Consider the following 23,445-nt stretch of genomic DNA (forward strand, 5'->3'; position numbering starts at 1 on the left):
TATTTCTCCCCAATTGCAGGAATTACATTGGTTGCTGATTTAGTGGCGCATTGAGTTTAAAATGTTGATACTGGTGTTTCAAGAGTTGCATGATAATGCTCCTTTTGAATTGAAGTAAAGATCACAGTTCTATCATCCTGGTCGGCAGCTACGTTCTCAAAATCAGATGTTGTTGGATGTTCCCTCTGTGCTTGAGGTTCGGTTGCAGACGATTCAGGCTAGGGTTTTTTCAGTTATTGGTCCACGATAGTGGAATGCTCCTCCGGATGCACTGACGCAACTGTCGTCTTATGGATTGTTTAGAAAACTGCTGAAGGCTTTTTTATTTGCTAAGGCTTTTGGTGGATCTTGAGTGGGTGGGGTTGTATTGAAATTGTTTGGTATTATTGTTTTTGTTTTAATCATTATTATTATGTGTGTTTGTTGTACCCCGCTCAGATGGCTGGATAGGCGGGTTATAAGTATTGTTAAGTAAATAAATATTATGTATACTTAGGGCTTCTGTTCTTAGGTACTTATGAATAATAAATTTAGGTATTTATTTTCCTGCTAATTAGGGGTTGTTGGAGGGTATGAAGAAATCAGTGTTCATTGGTGTTTTTAAACTTTAAATGTTTATTTGCAAATAGAAAGATATGCACATTAATATGAAAGACTATATGGATTTCTTTGTTTTGTATGAACATATTGACAAACTTATTGGTGTTTTAACTCCATGGGTTCTATTGTTGGGTAAATTTACTAGTGTAATCAAATATGTATGTTTGTGTCACTTAGAAATCAAATGCAGTAAAAGGCAAAAAACTGAGTGGACAATACAGGACAAACATGGGGAGGAGTGAGAGAGTACTAGAGGAAGTGTTTTTCTGAAGTGTACTCAACATACATTTATTTCAAATTTTTTCACATCAGGGATGTTTTGTGTTTATCAGTTAAAACCTAAATCAGAAGCCCTATATATACTGCTTTGGGTAGACCTATTTGGTTCTCAGGAATGCATTCTGTAAGTGGTTATTCAATGAAATGAAAATGTTATCTTTTCTTTCAGTGAACAAATGCTTCACTTCTTACCGGATTCTCCGTCTGGTTGATGCCGATGAGGAAGATAAGTTCAGAAAAGAAGAGGGCCGCCACTAGGTTTTTGTGGATGCTGTGTAGGTTTGAGCGCAGGGATCGGATCAGAACCAGTAAGACAAATGTCACTAGCAAGGCCACCAGTGAAACCGAGACAGTAGTGTAGGTGACAATCTTCAGTGGCAGCACTTCACCATTCTGTAGACAAGCGAGATATAAATGTCAGTGTGCTATACCAGGATCGTAACTCTTTCTAACATCAAAACAAAACAAATTACCAACAGACTAAAACTATGGAGGCATAATCTATATATATAAAAGGCAACCCCAACGTTCTGAAGCCTCCACGGAAGTTGAGGCGCCCGAGATATCCGGTGTGCCCTGGAGTGTCTGCACCGCCCTCGCGTCAAAACATCATGACGCGTCAAAACGTCATGACGTCGAGGGCGGACCTATTGACACTCGAGGGCCGAAACGGCCCACAGCGAACAAGGCAAGTAGCTTCGAGGGACGGAGGGAGGGGGCCCCTTGCTAGCGCCCATTTCATTCCGCTCAGAAACGGGCATTTTTTCCTAGTAAAACAATAATTAGTATATTACAGGTACATATTTCTGTTATTAGATCTATTCTCTACCTTTCCAAATAATGCTTACAATGCTGAATATCGGACATAAAGGTAAACAAGTCTTCCACTGTATCTCTGAATACTGACCAATACAGCCAAAATTAGATTCCTAAACTGAGGCTTGCAATTCATGCACTTCCTCAAATGTAGTAATCATCAGTGGTTCTCAAACCTATTCTTGTGGACAGTCAGGTTTTCAGAATATTCCTAATGAATGCGCATGAGACAGACCTGCATACCCGTCACCTCCATTATAAGGAGCTCTCTCTCTCATGCATATTCATCAGGAATATGTTGAAAACCCAACAAGCTGATGGTCTCCAGGGACAGGTCTGAGAACCACTGGTGTATACCTTTCAGACCCCGATGCTCAAAACTCCGGTGCTGTTCCGAATGGCACCATAAAAATACTGCCGGAACAGAGCATAACACCCTAATGCTTGACACTGAGATGCAAATGTAGGTGCTCTCACTGCATTGAGCATTAAGGAGTTCGGTAGGAGGATTGTGCTTGGCACATGCGCAGAAGAGTTCCACGGTAAGCCTGGCTGCTGTGTGTATGCGCCTTGTAAAACCCAAATGTGAAACACACATTGGTGTCCGTTTTCTGTGGCCTAAATATAAGTGTTTAAATTTTTTTTTTTTAACTTGGATGTTTATATTTAGATGCAGGAAATAGACGCCAGTGTGTGTATTCACTTTACGCATTAAAATTATTTTTTTTAGCATGGACGCTTTAAATTTAGATACAGAAAACAGACGTCAATGTGTGCTTTCGCTGGGGTCTGCAATTTCTCATGACCAGCACTTAAGGGCTTGCACGGGCTTCCTTCTGTTTCCAAAAGCAATCAAAACAGCAGATTTTGCAGAAAGATTCATGAGAAGCATGAGAAATCTTCTCTTCCAACACCTGCTACGACCTGGTGTTTTGTTTTTTGCAGTGGTAAGGCATTTTTGTTTCAGGCACCCTTTTCTGAGCACTGGGGAGGAATACAAAATGACCTCATTAACATGAGCTTGACTACATTAACATGCTACTTGCATTGTTCGTCTGAGTGCTCGTTTGTTCCCACGCTCCAGGTGTCAACATTTTGCACAAGCAAATGCGGGTGCTAGTGTGGCAGTAATGGCAACTAACACTCATGTTTACTTTTGAGCATCAGGGCCTCGATGCAGAAAATTTGAAGAAGGGTACTACACTGGAAAAATGGGACAGATGCTAAAGAAAAGAAATCAAGTCACACAGACACCACATTAAACACCACAAAGTTAACCAGGGTGACACCTCTGTGGAAGAGCACTTTGCAAGACCAATGCACTGCACTAATGGCTTTACGTTCAGAATATTTTAATTTATTTATTGATTGGGATTTATTAACTACTTTTATGAACAGATTCAACCAAGTGGTGTATAGCAGGTACAGTTTAACATAAAACTTACAATCTTGTTAACATCGCAACAATTGTAAAAACCAAATAAAAACATAAATGCAATAAACGAGGTAAATTTGGAAATATGATGTCAGTACAATACAAACAATACCATAATAGACAGAATGGAAGAATATTCAAATAACAGATATAACATGATGTCAGCATACTAAAAGGACATTTCAGAACAATCCAGGAAAGTAAGACCTTTGAAGTTAAGATGATGAAATATTTTGACACCAGCAAAAGAAGTCTGATCAGATATCTAGGTATCCAATCACAATATAAGCCATAAAATTACATTGCCTTGTCACCATTCGATCACCCAGCAATCTCTCCCTGTTTCTTATCCTCTCCCACCCCTACCTTCCCCCATGAGACCGTCATTGGAATTCTTTCATGTTTCGCTTATATATTCTGATATTGGATGTTTTGCTCATTCCTGACCTGAAGGAGCGGCTTTCTTTCAAAAACTACAGTAAAAAAAAAAGTATCTATTTATAACCTATATTAACATTAGTTAAGATGATAAACTAAAATTACTTAAGGGTCCTTTTACTAAGACATGCTAATGGATTTAGTGAGTGCTAAATGCTAAGACACTAATATTCCTATAGGCATCTTATTTAGTGTGCGCCTTAGTAAAAGGACCCCTAAATCAACAAGGTTTACTTAAGACCAAAGAAACCACACAGGTCTACAAATAAGAACAAGCAAGAAATCAAAGAGAAAAGTGACACAATAAACCACTTTGTGCCACTAAAGGAAAAGTCGATAAATCTAAAATGAAGAAAGGGACTATGAAGAAAGAAACCAAAGGACTTATGGCAGCACAGCAACAAATGGAATAATGGCTAAAATTGATAAAACATCCAACAACAGCAAGTGTCATCTGTATAAAAAAGCCAAACAGACGGTGGAACACCTACATAAGTACATAAGTATTGCCATACTGGAAAAGACCAAAGGTCCATCGAGCCCAGCATCCTGTTTCCAACAGTGGCCAATCCAGCAAGGTAACAAATACCCAGCAAGATCCCAAAAAAGTACAAAACATTTTATTTTATTTATTTTTTATTTTTGTTACATTTGTACCCCGCGCTTTCCCACTCATGGCAGGCTCTATGCGGCGGGCAATGGAGGGTTAAGTGACTTGCCCACAGTCACAAGGAGCTGCCTGAGCCGGGAATCGAACTCAGTTCCTCAGGACCAAAGTCCACCACCCTAACCACTAGGCCACTCCTTCCCAAGTCCACTTTATAATGGTCTATGGACTTTACCTTTAGGAAGCCGTCCAAACCTTTTTTAAACTCCACTAAGCTAACTGCCTTTACCACATTCTCTGGCAACTAATTCCAGAGTTTAATTACATGTTGAGTGAAGAAACATTTTCTCCAGTTTGTTTTAAATTTACTACATGGTAGCTTCATTGCATGCCCCCTAGTCCTAGTATTTTTGGAAAGCGTAAACAGACGCTTCACATCTACTCGTTCAACTCCTTTCATTATTTTATAGACCTTTATCATATCTCCCCTCAGCCGCCTTTTCTCCAAGCTGAAGAGCCCCAGCCACTTTAGCCTTTCCTCATAGGGAAGTCGTCCCATCCCCGCTACCATTTTCATCGCCCTTCTCTGCACCTTTTTGAATTCTACTATATCTTTTATGAGATGTGGCGACCAGAATTGAACACAATATTTGAGGTGCGGTCGCACCATGGAGCAATACAAAGGCATTATAACTACCTCATTTTTTTTCCTTTCCTAATAATACCTAACATTCTATTTGCTTTCTTAGCTGCAGCAGCACATTGAGTAGAAGGTTTCAAGTTATCATCAACGACGACACCTAGATCCCTTTCTTGGTCCGTGACTCCTAACATGGAACCTTGCATAACGTAGCTATAATTCGGGTTCCTCTTTCCCACATGCATCACTTTGCACTTGCTTGCATTAAACGTCATCTGCCATTTAGACACCCAGACGCCCAGTCTCGCAAGGTCCTCTTGTAATTTTTCACAATCCTCCCTCGATTTAACGACTTTGAATAACTTTGTGTCATCAGCAAATTTAATTACCTCACTAGTTACTTCCATCTCTAGGTCATTTATAAATATGTTAAAAAGCAGCAGTCCCAGCACAGACCCCTGGGGAACCCCATTAACTACCCTTCTCCATTGAGAATACTGACCATTAAACCCTACTCTCTGTTTTATACCTTTTAACCAGTTTTTGATCCACAATAGAACACTACCTCCTATCCCAAAAGTACAAAAAATGGAAGTTTTTTGACCAATGATTGAGCTGTGCACCTATTTTAGTGCTAAAAACTGTCTGTGCTGCAGCACTGAGCACGGTAGGCTTCTGAGGTCTTTTTCCCTCCTAATGAAGAAATCTAAAACCCTTAAAACAGAAAAAATCTGGGGAATATTGATCGTGTTAACACTATAAGAGTATATATAATATTGTGCACAGTGTGTGATTGTAACTACAATAAAAGACACAACAAAGTAGTCGCTATGATAGACTGGAATATCTGCTAAAAGTATTGCTTGCCTGTAACCAGAAATTGGTAGAACCACAAAATCAAAACCGTGATAAAAAACGAACAAGCCAAAATTCTCTGGGACATCAGGACACAGACTAACTTGCCGTACAATACACCCAATATCACTGTGGTTGAAAAGAAAAAGCGTTGATTATAGATGCAGCAATACCAGGAGAGAGCCATGCTGAAGAGACAATTGAAGATCATCAAGAAATATCAAGACCTGACTGAAGTTAAAGAACCCTGGCAAAAATCTGCAGTTGTGGTGTCCTTAGAGCAATATCAAAAGACCTGGAACATCATCCAAACATACTGAGCGTTGACAAATCAGCATCTGTCAACTACAGAAGGCTACACTGCTTGGAACTGCCTACATCCTGCAAGGATTCCTCTTCCTTAGGTTCTTGGAAAGGTCTCGATATTTAGTGTCAAATTCAGCCAAGAGCATCTGGCAGGCATAATAATGCTTATTATTATAACATTATTTACAAATAAAATTAACAATGTGTCACAATTGTACTAATCATAACAACCTAAAATAAAATATGCAGATACTCATGGTAAGAGTTTTATGCTCAGCTAGTTTGTTCTTTTTCTGTCTGAATGTATTTAGAACTACATATGTGTGGAGAAACCGTGGTAATTTATTGCTATACAAATCTCCTGTATGAGTGTGTGCAATAAAAATACTGTCACCCTACAGAGCGTGGGCAGATTTGAGAAGATAGTTTATATGAACTACAGCAGATAAATTTTATGGTTTTGCCAAGCTCAGTTTCACTGTGGTAGTGCCAAAGAAGCACTTCAGCAGCTCATGAATTCCGTAGTGGTCAGACTTTCTCGTTAAGCCTGTAAATCCCCTGTCCCACAATGCTGCTACTGTTAGAACAGCTTCTAATTAGCACTTTCAGCCATTGAAACCCTACTCTAAGAATTAACTATGAACTTTCCTGACCTCATCTGCTGTGCTGAAACAGAATGCTGAAGATTTTTTCATGTCACAGCAGAATAACAACAACAACTTCAGAACTGTCTTAACACAAAACAAACAATTGAACACAAGACATGATGACAACATTTGCATTCCTGCACTGGTTTTCAAGTTAAGCATGCAGCGCTTTGTTTGATCTCTTGCAGAGATTGTTACTATTACTCCAGCTTCAATACCTTTTGTGCACTGATGCTTCTACCCCCAAAGCTCAACAGTGCAGGGAAGCTCAAGGTCATGGTCACTGTCTTTGCACTCCTGCTCTAACCAGCTTGATGATGCCTGGGGCTTATGAATCACAGTTATTTATTTAGAGTTGTATTTTTACCTTTTAAATATTTTCACACCACACGAATGCTTAAAACGAACTGCAGCAAGCTGCCAGGAAATAATAGTTGAATTCTTCCCTGTGTGCAAAATACTTACCAATATCATACTTCGGTATAAAGGGGGCAATTCTATATATCTGGGTGCCACAATTCAGCCGTCCACTTCACATGGACTGTGAGCCTATTCTATAAAGACACAAGCTTAAGTATGCTTATAGAACACTAGCATGTCGGCATCAATGCGTCTAACTTACAGTATTCTATAAGTTATGCGCGTAAATGTTAGACCCACCCATGCATATTATGTGATTTGCATGCTTAAATTATCTATCTAATAAGGCTGATTGCTTACAATGCTGATACAATCATTTTTCAAATAGTGTAAGTAATCACAGTAAATGCTAAGTTCTAATTGACAGGTTCGCTGGGTAAATGTCTCCTGTCGTCCCCCTTCTCCCCCACTGCTAACTCCCGGCTCCGTTCCTTCTATCTCGCTGCTCCCTATGCCTGGAATAGACTCCCTGAGCCAGTACGTCAGGCTCAGTCTCTGGCTGTCTTCAAGTCTAGGCTTAAAGCCCACCTCTCTGCTACTGCTTTCGACTCCTAACCATGACTCTCTTACTCAACACCCTCACTTATCACCCCTACCACTGCAATTTCCCCACCCCTAGCTGTCTGTTCGTCTGTCCAATTTAGATTGTAAGCTCTGTTGAGCAGGCACTGTCTTTTCATGTTAATTTGTACAGCGCGGCGTAAGTCTAGTAGCACTATAGAAATGTTTAATAGTAGTAGTAGTAGCAGTGGCGTAGCCAGAAGGCAATTTTTGGGTGGGCCAACAGGTTGGATGGGTGGGCACTAGAGTTGCCAACTTTTTTGAAAAAGAAAAAAACAGCAAACCTGATGCACCCATGCTCTGTCCCTACCCCACTCCCCATAACTTCAATGAGGGTTGCAGTGCAGGCTTCAGTGGCTGCAGGCCAATTGAGAGCTAAGGGAAGTACAATAGACTGCACTATTCAGCCCCACTGAGCCATGGTCCTCCAACACATATATGGTATTGAAGCCAAACACATTCTGCATCCAGAGAACCTCCTGGCCGTCCACCAACAATGGATACAGAGCACAGCAAGGACAATTCTCCATAAAACTCATCATATAAAGAAATTTTGTTTTCTAGTGTAATCTCAATTACAGACATATTATAAATTAACTTTAAACAAATCTATAAAACAAAAGTCACTCAGAACCTAGAGCAAATCTACCATGCCAACACTAACTTCCAAAAACAAAGATCCTACCTATGAAAAAGAAGTGCCTTAAATATTATAGTAGGGCCCTAAAATACAAATACATTTATCAGGAAAGCTGAACAAGCCAAATTACTACAGAATGCTACATGGAAACTTCATGCTAACAGAATACCTCAGTCACACACACAAGACACAAATGCCAAATACAGAATAAGTGACCACAAACTCTAGAAATATAAATTAAACGGAAACCCCAAGAAACTAGACCTTGCATGTAGTACACCACCAGAGAAACAAGAAAGAAAGGCACTTGCTCCTGTGCAAAATATAAAGATGGCACATGCCAGGGATGGTGTTAGGGGATGCAACTAGGGCAATTGTGCTTGGTTCCTTGGCCAGAGAAAGCCTGCATGCTGGAAGCTGAAGGAGCAGCCTGGTAATGGACTTTGGGGTCCTTTCCTAGATTTCTGTCGTGGACCCCAGCCATGTTTACCATCAACTTTGGCAAGATGTACATTCCAAATCCAACATATTATATTCACAACATTGAAAATAAAATATTTTTTTATACCTTTTTGTTGTCTGGTCATTTTTTCTCAAATCATATTGGTCCCAGTCTCTGGTTTCTGCTTCCCTCTGTCTTCTCTTAACTCACTTGCCAGGGTCTCCTATTTGACATTTCTTCTTTCTTCATGTCCATCATCCATCTCCCATCTCTGTTTTCCTATATTTCCTTGTTCAGTATCTCCCCTGTGTTCATATCCCCTCATCCATCATCATTCCTCTGTGCACCTATGCACCCCATGCCCAGCATATTCCTTCTGCGTTCCTATTCTCTCCCTTGTCTGGTATCTCCCCCCCCCACGTGTCCATATACCCCCCTCTCCAGTGTCCAGCATTTTATCTCTATTCTATATCCCCCCCCCCTTGGTCAGGCATTACCCCTCTGTGCCCATGTGCCATCTCCATACAGCATCTCACATTTGTGTCCCTGTCCCCATGCTCCCACCTAATACCCATCATCTCCCTTCTTTATCTGTATACTTCCCTATGTCCCCTTTCTCCCTCCTCCACACCAATGTGTCCCTCTCCTCTCTGATCCCCACCCCCCAACCAGCTTCTCTTCCTCTCTTTCCTTCCCCTTATGCATCTGGCTCTTACTCCCTGCATCTCTCTCCCTTCCCTCTGCATATCATCATCTGCATATCCAGCACCTCTCCTTCAGCCCCCCCCCCCCACACACACATCCAGCATCTCTCCCTTTCATCCAGCCCCCCTACATGTTCAGCACCTCTTTCCCTTTCATCCAACTCCCATACATGTCCAGCACCTCTCCCCTTCACTTCAACCCTCTGCATATCCAGCACTTCTCCCCTTTCCCTCCACCCCCCTGCATATCCAGCACCTCTCCCCTTCCTTCCACCCCCCCTATATATCCAAAACCTCGCCCTTTCCTCCAATCTCCCCTCTGCAAATCCCAAAACCTCTCCCCTTCCCTCCAACTTCCCCTCTGCAAATCCCAAAACTTCTCTCCCTTCCCTCCAACCTCCCCTCTGCAAATTCCCAAAACCTCTCCCCTTCCTTCCAACCTCCCCTCTGCAAATCAAAAACCTCTTCCCTTCCCTCCAACCCTTGCAAGTCCAGCACCCTTCTGTTCCCTCCCCTCCCTGCCTCCCCTTATTGGGCCAGCACGCAGCACCCCACTGACTTCCTCACCCTCTCCCACCCCTGCCGCAGCACTTCATTTAATGTTGTTGTCGGCACTGCTGTTACAGTTTCCCACCCCCGCGGCGGCGCTTTACACTTTACCCGACGGCAACGCTACAGATGCAGCGCTGACGTTCGACGTCCTGCTCCGGGGCCTTCCACGCTGATGTAAGTTCCTGTTACGGAGGCGGGACGCGGAAGGCCCCGGAGCAGGACGTCGAACGTCAGCGCTGCATCTGTAGCGTTGCCGTCGGGTAAAGTGTAAAGCGCCGCCGCGGGGGGTAGGAAACTAACAGCAGCGCCGACAACATTAAATGAAGCGCTGCGGCAGGGGTGGGAGACGGTCACGGCAAGGATCTGCTTCTGGGCGGGCCTGAGGCTAAATTGGGTGGGCCTGGGCCCATCCAGGCCCACCCGTAGCTACGCCCCTGAGTAGTAGTAGTTAACTAGATAAAATGGAGGAAAAACAAGACTTCAGAGGCTCAGATTATGTCCCGTTTGTGTTTTTAGGCTAATTACTGAGCTAGCTTCTTTACTAGGGGGAGGATGGGAGGGAGGGAGGGTGTGTGTGTTGGGGGTTACTCATGTTCAACTGTTTCTCAGCTTTGTATTCTGCTTTGTCTTGTTTGTTCAATAAAAAAATATTAACAATAATTTCAGTCCTCTGTTTCTACTTGTTCTTGGTTTTCTCTCTGTCTTCATCTTCCTTCTTTTAAGGATTCTCTTCCAGTCTTCCTCCCGTGTCATCATAATTTCTCTCTCCTTTATGTATATTTATCTCTCCATGGTTTCTCTCTACAGCTTCTCTAATCTCACTTCCTTCAAGTCTTACTCCCTCCTCCACTTCTCACCCTTTTCTCACTGCCATGTCTGTTCTCTCCACCATGACCCCCATTTCCCTCAGCTGCTCTATTCCCAGTCTCACACTACTCACCATTTTTTCAGCTCTTCTTCTCTCTGCACCTTGTGTCTACATGCCTGCTCTTCTTTCACTCTCCCAGATCATATCTCCTTCTGAAAACAACCTTCCCCCACACAGCCCATGCTTTTCCCACCCTCAAAGCCTGCTTCTGCTCCTCTCCCATAGCTCCATTATCAGTACATATCCCCATTACCCAGCCTTTCCTCTATTTACAATTCCCTTTCTGCCTCTTCCAACATTTTTCTCTCCCTGCCAGCATACCCTTTAAATTCCTTCATCAGTGCATGTAACTTAATTGGCTTAAAAAGCCAATCAGTGTTAACAGCACTTAAGTAATGAACACTAACTGACAATAATTAGAATTTACACGCACAAATCACTAGGCGTATTCTGTAGTGCAAAGCACCTAAATTTTAACGCGCACATGCAAAAAGGGGCATGGCTAAGGGTGGAGAAAAGGGCATTTTGTGGGCATTCCAGAATTTACGTGTGTAGTTACAGAATATGGCTCAGTGCATCTAAATCTATGCACCAGGATTTATGCCATGTTTTCACTGATGTAAATGGACGCACATAGTTTTAGGCAATGGGATATCAACTAAGCGTATTCTATATACCGCGCATAAATCTAGGCTCCGCTTATAGAATATGCTTAGGCAGAATTGTTTTCCACATGGATTTTTTTAGGCGCAATATACAGAATCTCCCCGGATATGTTTTTTTATTATTTTGATCATTTTGGAGGTGTTCCGGCTGGCTCTGATTCTGATGACATCATCAGCACGTCAATGGAAATGACTGCTGGCACGCATATTAATTTTAGATTAAAAAGTTTTTTTTTTTTTTTTACAGTGGTTTGCAGTGATTTTTAGAGTTTCTAGGAGGGCGCTGGTTCCCCTTTCCATTTCAAGCACTTCAAAATGTTTGTGTAAAACGATGCCATGGGAATTCAAATTGGATTTTTTAAGTGCATTTATCATATTCTGAATATGCTTTGAACAATTTTATAGTTTACTTATGGCTTCTTAAGAGGTTTCCAATTAGAGTGATTTGAAATCATGATTTCTTTTAAGCTCTCCTAAAATTAGTGACATTTGACTTTTACATAAGACATAAATCTGCTGCTACCAAACTTGCCTGTTTCATTAGAGAAACTCTGGAGTAATTGCAGCAAGCCTGTCAAAGTAAATTTTGTATGACCTTGATGTTTTTAATCTGTATATTTTAGGAGTTTTAGTATTTGCTGCAACATTCAATAGCTTTTTGTGATAATTGTTTTAGATTTCATCCTGATTCCGTTAGCTCTAGAGGGAAGCGTGCTTTTAATTTCCCCCTCTAGATATATACTATTGCCAGTCTGCATCCCTAATTGTATAGCTGTGCACATTCACTGGTTTGCTTGGTTTTTTTCACGAATAGGAACTGTGATATATTCATGTGTGCCACCTATGCACAATGTAAGTAATGAGCACCCTTAGACATTATTTATATGCTGTATTTTACATGTTCATATTTAGCTGGATACGTGATGGTTTTTGAGTATGTTTCTATGAGGAGTGAACTCAGTTCTGAACTCTTTTTTCCAGTATGATTCAATCTGCTTGCACCGGGACTTTACCCACTTGACTGGTCTGACATAAAAAGGAAAATGATATTTTTATAAAACATTTAAAAAAATTACAACGTATGCATATATATGAAAATGTGCATAAAGTCGCCACAGAATTTAAAATTATAGCATGAAATTTGCAAACACTCCCCACAATCTTGAAAAAATCTGCTTCTGGAAAGCAGGGGATGGGTACATTGCTTTCCTTACAGTTATCTACAGCTCATTAAGAGGAAAGGGGGAGGGATTCGATATACTGCCTTTCTGTGGTTACAAAGTGTGTTTACCTATTATATACAGGTACTTATTTTGTACCTGGGGCAATGGAGGGTTAAAGTGACTTGCCCATAGTCACAAGGAGCTGTAGTGGAAATCGAACCCAGTTCCCCTGGTTCTCAGGCAACTGCACTAAGCATCAGGCCACTCCTCCACTCCACTCCACAAGGTATTTTACTCCTGTTCAGCACTTTGATCCGGACAGCTCCTAGGCCAAGACAGATGCCCACAACAAAGTTAAAAGCACTGTTCAAAATTTTGAAATGGGCTAAAAATAAGTAACCCTAAGAACAAACCTCCTCTAGTCTCCACTGTATTGTCTCAGTTCATATCCTTTTACATTTGTGAGTACAATATGTTGCTGTCTCAGGACACAACTATGAATTTGGTCAATCTAAGCAGGGGTTGTGGAACCCAGTCCCAGGGACACACCTAGCCAGTCAGGTTTTTAGGATACCTACAATAATATGCATGAGAGCAATCTGCAAACAATGGAGGTAGTGCATGCAAATTTATCTTGTGCATAGTCATTGTGGGTATCCTGAAAACCTGACTGCCAAGGTGTGTCTCAAGGACTGGGTTGGGAACCCTTGACCTAAGGCCACTGTTATGGACATTTTGCAACTGGCATAATTATCAAGAAGTATGGGAATATACCAGACACAAATGGTACACCAACTTAGAGGATTTGCAATACAATTTTGTTTTAGTCTTGGAATCTCAGGAAATATTCTGCATGTCAATGCATGGCAACTCACCTCTCTCTTTGAAATATCCATCAGGACAGCAAAACTTGTCATATGGTTACACTGGCAACTGATGTGACTTTGGTTTCTAGAAATGAGCTCACAGCCTTTGGAGGACCAACCTCCCATCCCCCGGATCCTGTTGGTTAAAAAAATAAGATTCAACACAGTAAAGAAACCGTCACGATGAGAAGATATGGCCAAAGTGCAGCTTCTACTTGCCAAACACCATTTCACACAGAATAAAGAAGATAGCCACATGGCACAGGTAGAGTACCAAGCAGAATGTACCTTACAACACCCCCTACTTTAAATTATAAGCAAGAGATCTACCAATGCTGAACAAGAACTATCCTTTCTCTTTATTTAATTTAGGTCAGGATTATCATTCAGTGGAATCAACAATAAGATATTGTCCGCGTACAAGTAAAATTTTACATTTAAAGCAGGGATAAAACTCTATACAGTAGCGTTGAGCGCCGAATTGTGCGTTCAACTTTGGGTGCGAGGACTTTTGCCAACTGAAACCTGGTGCAAATCCTGGCGCACAAGTTGGACACAAATCTCTGCTATTCTGTAACATGGCACACATCTTTTGTGAATGCTCCTGACTCGCCCCTCCCATGTGCACATCCCCTTGCAGTTATGCGCTATAGATTCTGAAGGCTGAGTTTAAAGAATACTGACTATGCACAGTTACATGCATAACTGCAACTTTGTCAGCCCCCCAGGCGTGGGTGTCTGGAACTCGGAGGAGAGGGGGGCATGGAACTCGGAGGGGAGGAGAGGGGGGCATGGAACTTGGAGGGGAGAGGAGGGGGCGGGCCTGGAACTCGCAGGACATGGGGGGAAGGAGGGGGTGGGGCGATTCTCCCGCGATTGAATCCTCACCTTCAATGTTCTGTGACTGGCTGGTGCTGGGTTCCCTTCCATCTCATTAATCCGCCCTCTGATGTCATCACATTCTGATGCGAGGGCAGACCAATGGGTTGTGTTACGAACCCAGGCATCCAGATGTAGAACGTTGGAGGTGCAAATTATTATATAGGATTTTGCATCTGATATTTTTGGGAGCTCCTTGCATTGTGCTGGTTGACTTATAACAAAAAGCACTGAGAAACTCTGTGTTAGCAGAACAGCAATGGCAGCAAATCACTACCATGAAGCCCTTGGAGATGTCGTGTCTGCTGTGCTGCAGCTGGTACAGAATGTTTTTTTTTTAACAGTAGCAGAAGATAAGGAACTCGCTATTCACACGAGTCTAAAATTTCATGTGTAAAGAAGAAGAGATTTTCAGCTGACTGGATAAGGAGCCACTTTGATCAGCTTTAAAAGTGAATTTAAAATTTCAGAATTTAAAAGCATCCTTCCGCCCCGTCACATAGTTAATGATACAGTTTATCTTCTTGCACTGTCACTAAAACCACTATGAAAACACAATAACACTTATTTTTATTTTTTTTTATTTTTGTTACATTTGTACCCCGCGCTTTCCCACTCATGGCAGGCTCAATGCTGCTTACATGGGGCAATAGAGGGTTAAGTGACTTGCCCAGAGTCACAAGGAGCTGCCTGTGCCTGAAGTGGGAATCGAACTCAGTTCCCCAGGACCAAAGTCCACCACCCTAACCACTAGGCCACTCCTCCACTCTGATTTGGATGACTGGCATTCAGAACAGCAGTTTTACTTTATTTTGGGGAAGAGAAGGACTTCTTTATTTTAACTTGATGGTCCACTTTACAAACAACCCAGAACAGATGATATGAAAACAAAAAAAAGAAAGTGAAACCCCAGGACAGCTGTCCGAGCAGCGCTGCTTTTTTCAGTATTTCATCCACAACTGAGCCCTTCAGCACTGTTCTTTGGCTTGAAAAGTCATCCTTGCAGTAGCACATATCTCTCTTCTGGGACCCAAGTGGAAAACCTGAATCCCAATGACCTGCCAGACAGATGTGTAACACAAGTATGCTGCTGCTGAACCACGGGGCCAGATCACCATTACTATTTCTTCATCTCTGCTGGATTTCATAAATATGATAGGCTACTGCTGCTCTTGTTCTTCATTGTCTCTCCCTCTGTCTCTATCTAGATCCACGCTCTCCTTCCTTACTTTATCTGTCTTTATATGATATTTTTTTATTGCAGTTCAAAGGGTGGTACTAGTTAAGCCGTATTACACTATTGGTGAAACAGAAAAAACAATGAAATGTCAGGTTTCCCCCCCCACTTTTCTTTCAAGTTAAAACCGACAAGAAACAACCTGGAAACTGGGGATACATCCCACGTGATTTCGGAGAATGCACATCCCTACTAAATTATTTGTTAATGAGTACCAGGAAGTTTTCCTTTAAAAGAAAAGAATGCTAACAGCAGCCACCCCAAATGTCCTATTTTGGCACAGTGGTGTAAAATATGCTGCCAAACTCACGCAATGGAATGGTTCCAGAAAACACAAACAGGTTTGGTCCTCTCCTCTGTCTCCAAAAGGGTATACTCCAGGGTAATAGGATTCTCCAGTGGGCTTGCAAATGGGTCCCCTTCACTGTAAACTGTGGTACTCACTATAGGAGTGTTAATGATGGGGCGATTAGGCACTCTGAGAACAAAGCATCAGGGAAAGAGAGAAGCTATTTAGTTATTACTGTCATTCTTCTTTTATTTACTTAATGGATTAAAATTATCATTAAAACTCAATCTGAAAAAAATATTTTTATTTAGTGAAAATGTTATAGTCCACAAATATAAAAGCATCCCTCCCTTTGTAGAAAATTAAAACATAAAAACAATAATTACACACAAACACATACAGGCTCAACAAACTGTACAAACTGAACTGTACTAACTATACTTAAGACAGCATCCTTAAGGGATCCTTCTACAAAGCATCAGTAAAAAGTGGCCTGCGGTAGTATGGGTGTGTCTTTTGGGCATGCTCTGGTCCACTTTTTACCGTGGTTGGGAAAAAGACCATTTTTTAAAGGGGTGGGAAATGGGTGTACGCAAAAAATTAAAACTAGCGCACGTCTATTTATGGCCTGAGCCCTTACCGCCAGCCATTTGACTTAGTGGTAAGGGTTCATGCGCTACCCGCTCGGTAACCACGCAGCGTGCGCCAATGTGGCCGTGCTGCCGATTACTGCCAGGAACGACCCTCCGTGGTAGAAATAGAAAAATTTTTCTACCGCGAGATTCGGCATGCACCAATCTTGGAATTACCACTAGGCGCACGAACTACCCCCGGCAGTAGTACCGATTTGGTGCACGCTACCTGCACATTAGCCCTCCTGCGGCATTGTAAAAGGGTCCCTTAATTAAAAAAAAAAAAAAAAAGTCCTAGCCATAGTCTAGTTATCCTTTAATGAACTAAATGCTCCATGAAAAAGAAAAGCCTTAAGCTTCTGTTGAAAGATCAGATAATTCTTTTCTTCCCAAGGGAAGATCGTTCCAGCATTTTGTGCCTGTGATTGAAATGTACCTGGGACATTTTTTTTTGAAAGACGTGCCAAATAGTAAGAAAGAAGACTAAAATAATTGTTCTGAATAACATCTCATACCTATTATCACATCATAACCACATCTCATACCAAAAGAATCTATAAGACAACCTATGCAAAAAAAAAGCTTACTAGACAACACAACTGACAATCTAATTTTTCTTATCCTCTCCAGCTGCACTTTGACCCTCTTTCCTCTTGCAGGATCTCACTGGAAGCCACTTGAAACCACAGATCAGGTAACCTGACTAAAAGCCAACTACATTAGACTGGTCCAGGCATAGATGTACTTTTTTTATATACCTGTGGTGCTGTAAAGACAGTCTCATTACTTCCGTAACTATTTTCTTTAATTGTATTAGTTCCAAAAATCACATCATTAAGCAGTACACATTAGGTTCTATTTCTTTGTGGATTAATGTGACTGGCCGCCTTCAAGAGAAAATTATTTTGTCATTGGCATCAGAGTGCAGCTGGCAGGTAAAGTAGGACATGAACACTTCAGATATCACTTCTGAAAGACTTTTTTTCATTAATTCTTTAAAGTCAAGAAATGCTACATAAAGCATGGCTATTAAAAGTCATTCTGCATTAGCACAATGCTCTGGAGGTGAAAGTGAGTTCTAGGAGCACATTTAGTCAAGCATCAACATCTGCATATACAGCTTTACCTTAGGCTCCGTCGGTCCGGGTCATAGTGCTCGGGTAAGAGTTGTCCCAGAGACCGGTATACAATTACGACGGCAACAGCAACTTGATCAGATGGATCTGGCTGCCTCCTCTTCCTCTTTGCCAGAGCATTATCAGAATTCAATGCACCATCATCATCCATTTCAGAGGAAAGTTTGTGACTGGAAGGCTTTGCTGTAGGCAGTACCACTACAAGATGAACATAAGCAGCTGGGTTGTCACTTTGAATCTTAACTCACCACTGAGACCCAGCAAAGAGGTTTCTAAGACGTTACCCTCCCCTACCCACAAAGAAAGAAAAGTTTTGGACTTATTATGCCTGATTCATACTGAAGGTCATTAGATGAAAGCTAAGTATCTATTAACGTATGTTTTAACCGGCAACAAGATACAGAACAGTTTCATCAAAAGGGTTCAGCTGTGGAACGTGTTGATGTGAAGGACCTCACTAACTTAATGAAACTGAACACAAAATAATGTCAAGATTTTACAGGCATTTTCAATTGCAAGACATAAGCTTTGCATTAGGGCTTACTACTGTCCTCCCACCCTACGTTTCCTCAATCAAACCATTTAAACTCATTACATGCGCATTTAAAACACAAGATGCCATCTGAACATAAAATAGAAGTGAGATAGTTTCCAAACAAAATCTTACAGAATATATTGTTTGTATTTTCTGTTTTACCTTTTCTGTCTAGGGGTTTGAACAAAGTATCAGGGAAGAGAACAGATGACTTCAAATCTTTTGAGTAAACTTCATAGATCTCCTCAAACCGTGGCACTCTCGCTCCCGTAAAATTTGATTTGTCAAAGATGTCAACTGCAATAACTGATGAAAGAAAGAATTGGACATTTCATTTCAAGGGGTGCAAAAAACTGTCCCATATGGTGGTGGAACATGAGTAAGATCTTCCATACGACCAGGAAAGCTACTATACAATACAGTGAGGGAAAAGATCAAACCAGGATTCTCTGACCAGTTTAGCTAGGAAAGCTGCTCCTTTAGTTCACTAGCAGAAATCCTGATTGGGTTCCATAGGGTTGCAAATTCAATGCTGGGACCCCTAGATAGACTCCTGGCAAATGGCCTGTAATTTCACAAAGTGCTTCAAGGTATATGCAACCATTGAAAGAGTTAATACATTGGCTACAACATCAAGCCCTCAAATGTATGCGCAATTACTTAACATTCCAAAAAAACATGAAAGTCCACCTGAGCACCAACCAACACACTAATGATACCTCAGCGCTAGCAGAACATGAATCAAGGACAGATCTAACTACTAAAGGCTATGTAACATGTCTAAGTAAAGTAACTTGTAAGCCTCATTGAACAGACTACCTGATCAGAAAATGTGGGATACAAATGCATTAATAAAATAAATAAATAAAAAGTAGTTTTCAGAATTAATTTCTGAGATCTTCTGTAGATTACAAATCATTTCTGGAAGTAATAGGTGTTGCAGAATGATCTAGTTTGAAGAATATGACCCCTCAAGATTACCATCTAAAGACAGTGTTTAGATCTGAGCTGTGCTAGTTATTTGGACAAGGAAGTACTGAGTCTGTCAGGATCTGTATTATTTTGTCCACCGGTTCTTAATATATTAGAACACAATGGGGCTCATTTTCTAAAGAGAAAAATATCCAAGTTGCAATTTTTGACACCCTGATTTTAGACTTTTTGCGCCACAGTTTGCCAAACTTTCAAGGGGGCGTGTTTTGGGTGGGACATGGGCATCACCAAAAGAGATGTTTTTCTGCAATAATGGAACAAAATGAAAACATCTAGGGCCAAAATTAAGACCTGTTTTGATCACTATTAAGTGACGAAAAGGTGCCCTAAATGACCAAATGACTACTGGAGAGATTAAGGCATAAACCCACTTATTCACTGAGTGGTCACTGACCCCCTCACCCCCCCCCCCCCAAAGTTGTGAAAGAAATAGTACATACTAGCCCCCTCTGACAGTTTCAGATGTTACGGTCAATCCTATTAGAGCAGCCATCAGGTCCCTGGACTAGCCTAGTGGTTGATGCAGTGCAACATAGAGAAGGGGATCCAGGCCCATATCAAACTCTAACTGGAACACTTGTGGTGGAAAGTGTGATCCCTCCAAAAACCTACCAAAATCCTACTGTATCTATATATAAGTGACACCTGCAAGCTACTGTAGTGGTGTACAGTTAGGTACATTTGTTTTTTGGTGGATTTTAGAGGGCTCACCATACAATATAAGGGGATATATGTATCTGGGACCTTTTATGTGAAGCCCATTGAAATGCTCTCAAAGGTAGCTCACTGCTCTGCTGGGATGTCTGTATAGCCAGTCTACTAAGAACGCTGCCCCCCCCCCCCATACAGTACACCCCAATGGCTTGTGTTTTTGTGCGTTTTTCCCTTGGACTTTTTTTTTTTTTTTCTTCAAAAATGGCCCTAAAAGATAGATATATTGAGCACAAAAACATCTAGCAAATGGCCATTTTCAAAACAAAAAGCTGGATGTTTTTCTGGTTTGAAAATGGCCATATTTGCTACTGGATTTTTGGACGTTTTTCAAAAAAACATCCAAAATCGAATTTAGACATTATACCAAAAATGCCCCTCCAAATATACAGAGAATACTGTATAAATTTTTTGCCTTTTATATACTACACTAGCATACTATAAATATTAATATTATATACATATATACACACACACATTTTATTAGTATTTTGTATGAAATAATACAATTTAACTGCTATTGCTGTATGACAATTATAAGTGATTAATTTACTATTTCATTAATGACATCACTTTTGTACTTGTTTATGTGGAACTCAAATGTTTATTTTCATTTTTTCCACATTCACTGAGAAAATGGATCTGTAACATATTACTGGTGTCTTTATAAAGTGTCTTTATTCTTAAAGAAGCTACACGAAGAAGAAAGTGTATAAAGCATGAAAAGAAAATGTACAATATCATCTATCTTACTGTACACCGCCTTGAGTGAATTCCTTCAAAAAGGAGGTAAATAAATCCTAATTTATTTATTGCATTTGTATCCCACATTTTCCCACCTATTTGCAGGCTCAATGTGGCTTACAGAGTTTGGTTATGACATAATCATTCCACGTTATCAGATACAATTAGTATTGTACAAAGATTAAGTAAGGAAAGAGAGAAGGAAAGCATTAAGCAGGATAGAAGGTGGACTTTAATAACTGGGTGGATTAGTGAGGTAGTTTTGTAAGGTTATGGGTTCTCTTTGTAGGCCTTGTTAAAGAGATATGTCTTCAATGATTTGCGGAAGTTAGTTATTTTGTCAATAGCTTTTAAGGCTGTAGGTAATGCATTCCACAACTGCGTGCTCATGTAGGAGAAGGTGGTGGCGTGTATCAGCTTGTATTTTAGTCCTTTACAGCTGGGGAAGTGCAGATTGAGAAAATTGCGGGATGATCTTGTGGCATTTCTGGGAGGCAAGTCCACAAGGTTTAGCATGTAGATTGGGGAGTCTGCGTGAATAATTTTGTGTACAATCGTTCAACTCTTGAACGCAATGCGTTCCTTGAGTGGGAGTCAGTGAAGTTTCTCTCTTAGGGGTTTTGCACTTTCATATTTAATTTTTCCAAATATGAGTCTGGCGGCGGTATTCTGGGCTGTTTGGAGTTTATAAAATTTTTTTTCTCAAGATTCAGGAAAAGATATTGCAATGCCATGGAGAGTCTGTTTCTTGAGCTAATAGTTTAGCAAAACATTCTAAGATGTTCCATTCAATGTGGAAGTTAAAAAGAGTAAAACCATTCTTCCCAAGAACCATCTTCCGGAATCTGGTACAATCATTAGTACTCAGTCACCTAGACTACTGCAATTCACTATACGCTGGCTGCAAAGAGCACTTACTCAAAAAACTCCAAACAGCCCAGAACACAGCAGCCAGACTCATATTTGGAAAACCAAAATACGAAAGTGCAAAACCCCTACGAGAAAAACTACACTGGTTACCACTCAAAGAACGCATCACGTTTAAAGTATGTACCTTAGTACATAAAATCATCCACGGCGAAGCCCCAGCTTACATGTCTGACCTGATTGACCTACCACCCAGGAATGCCAAAAGATCATCTCGCACATTCCTTAATCTTCACTTCCCAAATTGCAAAGGCCTAAAATATAAACTAATGCACGCATCAACCTTTTCCTATATGAGTACGCAATTCTGGAACGCATTGCCACGTAACCTAAAAGCGACCTATGAACTGACCAACTTCCGAAAACTGCTGAAGACACATCTTTTCGACAAGACATACCACAATGAATAAAACATATGAAAACCCCACATATATCTAGTAAGCATTGTTAACAGTGCCTGATATCATATCTTCATCATACTTTCCATTACCCAATATACTTCTGTTACACTAATATTAACTCTCCTCTCATTTCCACTTTATATTGTAAGCCACATTGAGCCTGCAAAGAGGTGGGATAATGTGGGATACAAATGCAATAAATAAATAAATAAATTCTATATGCCTGTGATTTTGGAAGCAACTCTCGTGATAAAGGGAATGGACTTTCCTATTCGGCTATGCTGGGCTCTTCCAAGTGACCCAGAGATAGGATGCTAGACTTGACAGATAATGGACTGTTTTGGCATTGCACCTTTTATCAGGGCTGTGGAGTCAGTACACCAAACCTTCGACTCCGACTCCTACTGATACTAGGTTTTAAATTTTTTGTTCTGGACCTAAAGTTCTGGTAAATATAACTTTAGATCCAGGACAAAGATATAAAATGACAAATTTACCATACATTATAATGTTGCAAGCTTTTATTTTGAGGCTGGAGTTGGTACATTTTTGACAACTCCGACCACCTAAAATTGATTCCAACTCCGACTCCGCATTCCTGCTTTTTATATTCTTATTTTCGATGTGGTACTGTTATAGTGGAATCCTGGCTTCTACCGTTCATGTAGGCATGAAATTCCTACAGTGACATCACTACAGTTTTACGCATGAGGAACTATTTCTACAATATTGTCGCGGCAGAAGTAAAAGCAGCATAAACAACAAAACGTCAGCCTGCTACTACAACAGTATACCATTGAAAAATATATAAAGATAACTGATTTTTAAAAGCAGATGCTGTTTCCAAAAGCCTAGTCTCTCATGAAAAGTGAGTGTGTTCATTTACAGTGATATCCTTTAAATAATGCGCACTTCTATCTTTCACAAACCTCATTCAGACACTAGCGTACAGTTAGAAAATGAACAATTCCAAATCAGGACTACTTACTCATATTAGCTGCTACGATAACAAAAGGCTTCATATACGTTTTTTTCATGTTCTTTGCCATATTGCTTGCATACTCTTCATAATGTTTCAGCAGGTGAACTGTACCTCCTTCTGTTCGCTGGATGTGCTCCCAATGTTCCTTGTTGCTGGGGTCTAGGATGGCACTACCTGCTTTTACAATATTCTATATAAAGGATGAAAGAGGGAGCAATATATATATATAGATATATGTAAATAAATACAGCGCTCATCTGACATGAAAAAAGTGATGAATGGCTCCTAGCTGCATTGGATCAAACATGAGGAAGATGTCAAGCGATCCATTTTGAAGCAGCAGACAATCACATACCAAGACTTCACCTTAATCCAGGCATGTTCTTTCCCAACTTTATTACAAAGTGCAAACCTATTAGTCACCGTGATGTTGTATTCTTAACAAGTAATCTTTTAAACCTAGCATCTTAGGAAC

The 23,445-nt window shown here is 40.8% G+C and overlaps 1 protein-coding gene across 1 annotated transcript in view; it reads right to left on the reverse strand.

Annotated features, from left to right (window-relative positions):
* CELSR1 (cadherin EGF LAG seven-pass G-type receptor 1) overlaps window positions 1-23,445 on the reverse strand; it is a 329,426-nt gene that overhangs the window by 46,368 nt on the left and 259,613 nt on the right. Inside the window, 6 exon segments of the mRNA XM_030217205.1 lie at window positions 1,072-1,272; window positions 13,514-13,640; window positions 15,931-16,098; window positions 17,668-17,875; window positions 18,375-18,518; window positions 22,977-23,160. Of these exon segments, the coding sequence (XP_030073065.1) occupies window positions 1,072-1,272; window positions 13,514-13,640; window positions 15,931-16,098; window positions 17,668-17,875; window positions 18,375-18,518; window positions 22,977-23,160 (1,032 nt within the window).

This window comes from Microcaecilia unicolor, chromosome 10 (assembly GCF_901765095.1).
Source record: "Microcaecilia unicolor chromosome 10, aMicUni1.1, whole genome shotgun sequence".
NCBI classification, from domain to species: Eukaryota; Metazoa; Chordata; class Amphibia; order Gymnophiona; family Siphonopidae; genus Microcaecilia; species Microcaecilia unicolor.